The sequence below is a fragment of the Eretmochelys imbricata genome, chromosome 25 (genome assembly GCF_965152235.1).
Source record: "Eretmochelys imbricata isolate rEreImb1 chromosome 25, rEreImb1.hap1, whole genome shotgun sequence".
NCBI classification, from domain to species: domain Eukaryota; kingdom Metazoa; phylum Chordata; order Testudines; family Cheloniidae; genus Eretmochelys; species Eretmochelys imbricata.
This window is the reverse complement of record NC_135596.1, coordinates 16,617,722-16,626,561: the sequence shown is the minus strand read 5'-3', so window position 1 is coordinate 16,626,561 and position 8,840 is coordinate 16,617,722. Positions and strand designations below refer to the sequence as shown.

At 59.8% G+C, this 8,840-nt stretch overlaps 1 protein-coding gene across 5 annotated transcripts; it reads right to left on the bottom strand.

The window, feature by feature from the left end:
- Positions 1 to 571: 571 nt before the first annotated feature.
- Positions 572 to 8,007, bottom strand: LOC144280174 (ectoderm-neural cortex protein 1-like). Of its 5 annotated transcripts, XR_013348749.1 has the most exons (4): positions 6,273 to 6,772; positions 3,150 to 4,956; positions 1,172 to 1,320; positions 572 to 916 (listed from the first exon to the last, which is right to left on the bottom strand). XR_013348749.1 is itself a non-coding variant. In XM_077841984.1 (3 exons), the coding sequence occupies exons 1-2, from the start codon at positions 7,881 to 7,883 to the stop codon at positions 3,172 to 3,174; spliced, it is 1,875 nt and encodes a 624-aa protein (XP_077698110.1). In that variant the 5' UTR covers positions 7,884 to 8,007; the 3' UTR covers positions 572 to 1,320; positions 3,150 to 3,171. The 5 variants fall into 5 exon arrangements, 4 of the variants coding, with proteins under 4 accessions (XP_077698110.1, XP_077698109.1, XP_077698111.1 ...); XM_077841984.1 differs by lacking the exon at positions 6,273 to 6,772 and adding an exon at positions 7,794 to 8,007 and having other exon boundaries at positions 572 to 1,320; XM_077841983.1 differs by lacking the exon at positions 6,273 to 6,772 and adding an exon at positions 7,894 to 7,984 and having other exon boundaries at positions 572 to 1,320.
- Positions 8,008 to 8,840: the final 833 nt, after the last annotated feature.

Here is an 8,840-nt window from a genome sequence, read left to right as displayed (position 1 = left end):
CTTTTTGTTCCCTCCTCCATTGCAGGCCAACTGGAGTGCCCCAGGGGCACCCGTGATACAGAAATGGCCTGAGATCATATGAAGCCCGTTGAAGGCAATCACTCGTCTTGAATGCAAACAGACATTTTAAAAGGAACCAGGAGCGATTTTGGCAGGGCACTGAGCAGCCATGTTCGCACAGCTCCTAAATGCTGTATTTCCTTCTAGTGCCCGGGAGCGTGGCACTGCAATAGAGAAGCATTAGCTCTTAGCACGTCTCCTCCCTCCCCTCTGCCCAGCCAGCAGAAAAGGCACTATGTGTGAAAGGCAGGTAATAGCTTCTCTCGCATGTAGGAGGGAGAGAGCTTTCCCCCGAGTCCATCAGAGAAGGAAGATGAATGTGTGACCTGTCCATGCCAGGACATGCTGTGGGTGCCAGTCCCATCAGCACAAGGTTTGGACGGTGCAATTGCTCTAAGAACACCCTTCCCCTCTGCTGCTGCTAAACACCATCTATGGGGCCAGCTGGCGAGTTTGAGAGAAGAGCCCTAATTAGGCGTGCAGCTATTTGAGCAACAACCTCAAGAGGCGGTGGGTTTTATTAGGGTTTATTGAAGCAGCTCCAGGCTGCCATATAAAAAAACCTTGTACAGAACCAGCTCACAGGCCGTCGACAAAGTGTTAAGACATTTCATGCACTTGTCACTGGTGCTGCAACAGAACCCAGAGGCCAGCTGCTCCTGGTTAGGAATCTTGCTCTGTCCCTGGTAGTGAACAATAGTTCCATCAGAAATACTGGTTTGCTCACTCGCAGTTGTGAAACAGCCACCTGCCTCCCGAAGTGCTGCAGATTCTGGTGACGGCATGCGTGACTGGCAGTGCAGGGGCAGCTGTGGGAAACACGAAGGGGTCCTCCCTTCTTAGGCTGATGCCTGCACTGAAAAAAGTGACAATGTCTGTAAAGGAAACAGACTACATCCCCGCAGCTCCTGCTGGGAGATCCCTTGCCTGTAAGGGCAAGAATGGAAAATCTGTCCTTCCACACCGGCATCTCAAGGGAGAGCCGGGCAGCCAGCCTGGCTGGAGCTTTGCCCACCAAGCTCCCTTTAGAATCTATCCTAAGCCCTCCGAAACCGTTGTGACTTTGCAGCCAGTTATTTGACACCAAAGGGGACTGTCCTGTCCTGCACACCTGGTGCTGATGGGTTCCATGTCCATTGGATTGTGGGGCACCCCAATGATTGACAGGTTGTGCTCTACTGCCCAGGTCTTGCGTGCGGATTCTTGGTGAAGTGAGAAGCTGGTGAAGTGGAACATGAAACTTGCTGCTTCTGGTGAAACCTGTAACGCAGAAGGGGTTGTCGTGAGAACGCTAAGCAATGAAACCAGAACCATTTGCTGGGAACAGAAACTGAGGCAAGGTCAGGGCTTAATTTGTGCCAGGGCTGAGCCCCAGCACCTCAGGGCTTGCTGCATCAGTTATGAATGTAAAAAAAACATTGCTTAAGCTCCAGCACCTCTTTCATTACAAATTAAGCACTGGGAAAGGTGAGTCCACGCCCCTCAACCTGGCCTTCTGCAGCAAGCCTGCCTGCATCCAAAAAGGTATGTCCTGTAAGGCGCAGGATTTTACATCTGCATGCAGATGCGGTCGCCCCTTCTCAGAAAAGATAGATTGGAATTGGAGAAGGTTCAGAAAAGGGCAACAAAAATGATTAGGGGTATAGAATGGCTTCCGTATGAGGAGAGATTAATAAAACTTGGGACTTTTCAGCTTGGAAAAGAGCCGACTAAGAGGGATATGACAAAGGTCTATAAAATCATAAATGGTATAGAGAAAGTAAATAAGTGTTATTTACTCCTTCTCATAATACAAGAACAAGGGGCCACCAAATGAAATTAATAGGTAGCAGGTTTAAAACAAACACAAGAAAGTATATTTTCATGCAACGCACTGTCAACCTCTGGAACTCCTTGCCAGAGGGTGTTGTGAAGGCCAGTACTATAACAGGGTTCAAAAGGGAGCTAGATAGATTCATGGAGGACAGGTCCATCAATGGCTATTAGCCAGGATGGGCAGGGATGGTGACCCTAGCTTCTGTTTGCCAGAAGCTGGGATTGGGTGACAGGCCATGGATCACTTGATGATAACCTGCCTGTTCATTCCTTCTGGGGCATCTGCCATTGGCCACTGTCAGAGGACAGGATACTGGGCTTGATAGACGTTTGGTCTGACCCAGTATGGCCATTCTTATGTACAGGGAACATTTGGCTGTATTTAACAAACTCATCCAGACACAGGATCATGGGTAAGAGAAGCAGAATGAAAGGCCTCGCGATTTGTCCCACTTCGGCACCAACTCCACTGAGAGAGAGTCCAGAGAGGGTTAATTCCTGTTACAACTTTTTTTAAATTAATAGCTCCTGCAGCAGGAGGTAAGTGGCATGAATGGGACCAGCGGATAATTAGAAGGAAGAGACCCTGTGTTTATATGTAGACAGGGCTTGTCTTACAAATGCAATTACAAGCCATACTGGGACTAAATCCCAGCTGTAATCTTCGCCTAGCACCGGCTCTCCTATCCCCACAAGTGACTGCTATTTGAGTGTCCCTGGCAGACTGATCCTGGCACCATGAGGAGTCTGTGCTAAAACAAACCACTCTGTTATTTATGGCAACCAGCTCTATCTTTGGGCTCCTGCCGTTTGTTGCAGGCAGACTTGGCGTTGCCCCATGATAATGTAGTGATCAGCAAGCCGGGCTGTCCCATACCGTGGACATCAAATCCCATCTGCCAACAGCATTCCCCAAAGGTTTCGCATAGGATAGGACTCTGGGGAAGTGCTGAGAAGCCAAATGGAGCATTCTCCCCATCCAGTTATGTATACAGCCCTCCTCTCTCTAATGCCCTACGGCCTAGAGGGACTCTTCCTTCTTCACTGGTTGGGGTCTTCCATGTCACCTGCAAATGCAGTCTGAAAGCTGGCGTTTGACTGAGAGGCTGCTGGGTAGAGAACTTGAGCCAGGACAGAGCTCCCTCTCCCAGCAGGCAGCCCTCGCTAGAGAAGCCATGCCAACATCTCTCAGCCTGGAAGGTTAACCTGTCTGCTTCTGTGCCCTGCTGGAGCAGGGAGGTCCCAGGGGGTTAGTGTGAAGGGTAAGGACTTACCATTCCAGTCCTGGAGCGAGGCTCAGGCAGACAGGTATTTCCAAGTGCTGACGAAGGCGGTGGGGATGAGGGAGTAGGGCACCGTAGAGACACTGCTCCAGGTGTCGGAGGAGGGGTCGTAGCAGTCCAGAGTTTTGCAGCGCTGGGCCCCGCAATAGCCCCCTACCACATAGAGCCTGTTTCCAGATGTGACAGCGCGACAGCTGATGCGTTTAGCAGTCACGTCACCGAATTTGGACCACTGGTAGGTGTCGCTGTGGAAGCGGTACGCGGAGCTGGCCGAGAACTCTGTGTCTCCCCCGATCACGATCACGTGGTTGCCCACTACGGCGGCAGCCGTGTAGCGCCAGGGCTGGGGACAGCTGGCAGGCACCGTCCAGCGGTTCTGGCCAGGGTCGAAGCACTGCACTTTGGGCAGCTTTTCCTGGTTCACGCTGGTGCCACCAAAGACAAACAGCTTCATTTTGGCCCCCACCACAGCAGCGTTGCTCACGCCCTCCCGGAGAGGGGCTACCAGGGACCACTTGTCCGACTGGGGGTCATAGTGTTCGACCTGCTTGAGAGAGACGGAGGGCGAAGCTGGGAAGGAGCCGCTCACTGCTGTGTGGCCTCCGACCACATAGAGACAGTGGTCCAGCTCAGCAGAGCCATGGCCAAACCGGGCCACCAGCATGGGCGTGGCTTTTGCCCACTCATCGTGGAGAGTGTCATAAACCCAGACGTCTTTGGAGGCGCTGTTCTCGGAACCCTTACCGCCAGTGACGTACACTTTGCAGCCGAGGGCACAAGCGCTGCACTCCTTGCGCGGGCTTGGGATGTCGGTGCGGGGGATTATCTCACTGGTTTGACGGTCAACCACGTAGATTTTGTCACACACGAATGTCTGGCCCCCGAGCACCAGCAGGGCCTGGCTGACCTTCCGAGGCTGGGCACAGAAACCCGTCACCAGCCCATCATTCTGAAGGATCTTCATCTTGCAGCGCACGGCGTCGGCCACGATCTCCCCTCCCAGCTTGTGGCTGGTCACCAGTTCCTCGGCGGCCACCTGGTTCCGCAGGTAAGATTCTGGCAGGAGGGCCAGACGGACTGAGCGCAACAGCTCTGGCAAGTCCCCGTGCCGCTGCGGCAAGTCATACCGGATCCAGCCGATGACAGCCTCATACACCAGGCTCTCGTCCTCCACCTCCAGCTCCTCGCTCTCCACCAGCTCCAGCAGCTTGTCTTTGGGCAGCTGCAGGAAGTCGTCGGTCTGGTAGAGAGACGTGAAGTTGGCCAGTGCCATCCTCCAGGACAGCTCCAAGAGCCTCTCACAGCAGTGGGCGTATGACAGCAGCAGCATGTTCAGGCAGTTGGCTGGGTGCAGGTTTTTCTCCAGAAAGTCGGCCGAGGCTTCGCGGATGTCCTGGAACTGCAGCATGTCCCCAGCCTCCAGCAGGGACTCCGCGTTCTCCTCGTTGATCAGCACCCGGGCCGAGTAGATGTAGTCCAGCAGCAGCTCCAGGACCTCCGGGTGCAGGGAATTGTGGAAGTTGACTTCTGTATCTTTGCTTTCCTTCAGCCCGCCGTTGAACATGGCATCGAAGTACCGACTGCAGGAGGCCAGCACAGCCCGGTGGCAGTGGAAGGCTTGGTTCCCCGCCCGCAGCACCACGTCGGTGAAGAGATGCCGCTTACGCAGCAGGTTGAGCTGGGTCAGGAGGCTGTCGGCATGGCCCGGCTTGTGGAAGAGCTGGATGTTCATGGAGCCGGAGCTGGAGCGGGACTTCCGGTTCTCGTGATTGCTGACGGACATGGTCGCAAAGCTAGTCTGAAAGGAAAACAGCCATGACCCTGGGCTCCAGTAAGAAAATCCCCACCTGTTTCTCTCCTGCCTCCCCCAGGCGGCTCTCCAGCGGGCTCACACTCCTGCAACTAAGTGCCACTCCACCCATGTCAGCCCCTGGAGAACACAGGAGAGAGCAGCTCTGGCAGCATGGGCCCTGGAGCGAAACCGCTAGGCTGTGCAGAGAAGCTGGGTTCAGTGAAGTAGCCCAAGTCCCAAGATGAGAAGAAAGTGAATCAAAGGGGGGGGAGTTACAAGGAAACTGTCATCGCAGCCGCTGTGCAAGCTGACCAAGGGCCCAAGGGCTGAGTTTAGCGTGAACTCGACACGGGGCTGCAGGGCCTGAAGGTCAGGTTGGTAAAGTTCCAGCTACGCACTGTGCACCTCGAGAAAAGGCCCTGAGAGGAAAACTACACAGCCTCAGGCAGCCCCGTCTCCTCCCCACCCACCGCGGGCAGCAGGCTGTCCCGTTCCAGTCTCCTCCTTCCCCCCAAAACTAGAACAGACCCCCCCCGTAACGCCGGGCCTCCCAGGAGACGGGCGTGGGGGGCGAAGGGTGGCCGGGCAGCGGCTGCCCTACTGCGGTGGCCCGGGGCGGGGAACAGGCCCCGGGGGCCGGCGCGAGGCACGAAGCGAAGCCGCCTCTCCCCGGTGAGTCACAGCCCCGGGGCGCCCCTGCCTCCGAGCGGCACCGCGCCCATGCCACTTCCCGGGCAGAGCCGCGCCCTGCCCGCCGGGGAGCAGCCCCCGAGAGACCGGGGGGGCCCGGCTGGGAGGGGGGGCTCGGCCCCGGTAAGTGGGGGGCCCGGCTGGGAGGGGGGGCTCGGCCCCGGTAAGTGGGGGGGGCCGGCTGGGGGGGGGGGGCTCGGCCCCGGTAAGTGGGGGGGCCGGCGCTGCTAAGGGGGGGCTCGGCCCCGATAAGTGGGGGGGCCGGCTGGGAGGGGCGCCCGGCGCTGCTAAGGGGGCGGCCCGGCTGGGAGGGGGGGGCGGCCCGGCTGGGGCAGTCAAAGCAACCGGACCCTTCCGTAGGCGCGTTCCGCGCGGGGCCGCACGGAGCCCGGGCTGCAGGACGCGGCGCGGCGGGGGCAGAGGCCGGGCGGGGGCGGGCGCCGGGCCCGGTTCTGCTCTCTGAGCGGGCGCCGCGTGCAGGCCCGAGCCTCGCGGGGGACCCCAGGCCGGGCCCCCCAGGCCGGGCCCCCCGCGCCGGGCGCAGCGGCCGGCCCAGCCGTGGGGGCAGCGGACGGAGCCAGGTCCCTGCCGGACCCGCGCAGGGCCCTGCTCCCCCCTCCCCCCGCACTCACCGGCGGCCCGGGACGCGCCGCTGCGCCCCTCCCCCGCGCTCCGCGACTCTGGGCCGCCGCCGCCCGCCCCGCGTCCTTCCCGAGCCGCCCGCCCCGCCCCCTCATTGAGATGCAGCGCCCTGAGCCAATCGGCGCCCGACACCCTGCGCGGCCTCGCCGCGGCGCATGCGCGCTCCCACGGCCGGCGCGGGGGGGCTGCGCGTAGGGCCCGGCCCAGAGAGAACTCAGGCGTCCGGCTCCAGCCCGGCGCCCCCGGCCTGGGCGCGGCTCCCGGCTGCCTGGCGCCTGTGGGGCAGGGCTGCCGTGGGGCGCCCGGCCCGGGCCCCCCGCCCCCCTGCGGGCCTGTCTGGGGCGCCCGGCACCTGCCCCTCCCATGCGGGCCCCGCCTTGCTCCCCGAGCGGGCCCGTCCCGTCCCCCTGCGGCACCATGTAGCCCGGAGGCTGGAGCCCTGCCAAGCCGCGCACGGCCACTCGGGTTCAGCCTCAGCGACCCTGCACCGCGGAGCCCGGCCGTTGGGTCCCCGCCAGAGGCCTTGGCGCTGGGGACCAGGGAGGGGGGTGCTGGGGGGGGGGGTTGAGCGCTGGGGACCAGGGAGGGGGGTGCTGGGGAGGGGGGGCGTTGAGCGCTGGAGACCGGGGGCGGGGTGCTGGGGGGCGTTGAGCGCTGGAGACTGGGGAGGGGGGTGCTGGGGAGGGGGGGGTTGAGCGCTGGGGACCGGGGAGGGGGGTGCCGGGGGGGGGGTTGAGCGCTGGAGACCGGGGAGGGGGGTGCTGGGGGGGGGGGGTTGAGCGCTGGAGACCGGGGAGGGGGGTGCGGGGGGGGGGGTTTGAGCGCTGGAGACCGGGGAGGGGGGTGCTGGGGAGGGGGGGGTTGAGTGCTGGGGACCAGGGAGGGGGGTGCTGGGGGGCGTTGAGCGCTGGAGACCGGGGAGGGGGGTGCCGGGTGGGGGGTTGAGCGCTGGAGACCGGGGAGGGGGGTGCCGGGGGGGGGGTTGAGCGCTGAAGACCGGGGGGGGGGTGCGGAGGGGGGGTTGAGCGCTGAAGACCGGGGAGGGGGGTGCCGGGGGGGGGTTGAGCGCTGGAGACCGGGGAGGGGGGTGCCGGGGAGGGGGGGGTTGAGCGCTGGAGACCGGGGAGGGGGGTGCCGGGGAGGTGGGGGGTTGAGCGCTGGAGACCGGGGAGGGGGTGCCGGGGGGGGGGGTTGAGCGCTGGAGAAGGAGCCCAAGCTGCAGCGTCTACACGCCTGTCCATTCCTGCCGTAGCCTGAGCCACGTCCACAGACCCAGGCGCTGGGGCGCGCTGCTGCCGGGCTCCCCACTTCGCCTTGTCCGTGTGCCCGAAGAGCGGAGTCTGCCAGCAGGCCAGACGTGGGCGCTTTGCTGCTACCGGAGCATACCTGTAATGGGCGGAGTCGGGACAGGCAGCCCGTTTGGAAGTGCAGTGCTGCCTTATGTCCGAAGGAACAAACACATAACCGGCTCCGCGCCTGGAAGGAGCGGGCGGGGGCCTCATTACACTCACCTCCCCTTTGGGAAGTACTTTGAGGTCCACCGTTGGAAAGCACTGCGTCTCCACAGTACTAACAGAGAAGGGGAAGGGCATTTGCCACATCAGGGCTCACCAACCCTGGCCTTGAAGACCGTATCTGAAAGCTGCATGGCCTCTGAACCTCTCCACTTGCAGTTTCAGAGCAGGATGTTGTTATGTTTCCTATGTGTGGAGTGTTATTGATAGAGCTGGCCCTCAGTGAGCAGAGACGTTCACTGGGTCTCACTGATAAAGGGCCATAAACACAGTAGCCATGGGTCTGAGCCATCACTATCAGTCACACAATATAAAGTTCAGAGTGGCTGATTGGAGCCCTTCCAGCTCATAGCTTGCTGACAGCAGGGCCGTGGCTAACGAATCAGTTAAAACTCCCATTGCAGAGCAAACATGCTTTCCTGTAATGTGGTAGAACAGGGACTGAATGGGAACAAAGGCCCAGCGGCTGCTGCAGAAGGGGAAAATGTATTATTCTTTCTCAGGCTCGTTCTATGGTAGAGAGAGACGTTCACCAGTCAGTGACTCTGCCTTCAAATCACTTGTGGGGACGTTTGGTGTGCAAATAAGAGCAGTTGAGCTGGAGCAAGTGCAGGGCTGGACAATCTCTGCAACAAGCAACAGCTGCCTAACCAGTAAGTGATAAATAGTTAAAGGAAGCATTACTTTATGGTAAATTGTAACCATTCTAGAAAGGGGTCATAGCTGGGGCCAGAACTAATTCAGAAAGTAGCCTTTACCATTTCAGAACTGGTCCATGATATTAGGACTCCAATTACAGACACCTAAACTGGTTTAAACCATGCTTAATCTGCATTAAGATAATGCACCTCTTTCCCCTTGGCTCAGTGCTATAGTATCTGTGCTGTTGCCCACTGCTGGACACAAGAAGCATGTGTACAAGAAAGCAGCAGTAAAACATTCTCATGCGGTGAGAAGTGGCCAGTCTGATAGTAGCAGTAAAGTGCTGATGTGTTTAAGCACGGTTACTGCAGCCAAGTACAGGGGATGCCACTTGCCCTCCCA

What these genes read in the sequence shown, in the direction of transcription:
- LOC144280174 (XM_077841982.1), bottom strand. Translation starts at nt 6,701, where the DNA reads ATGGTGCCGCAGGGGGACGGGACGGGCCCGCTCGGGGAGCAAGGCGGG. An exon ending in CGGCGCGTCCCGGGCCGCCG is followed by an intron (nt 4,957 to 6,272) that starts GTGAGTGCGGGG and finishes TTTTCCTTTCAG; the next exon opens with ACTAGCTTTGCGACCATGTC.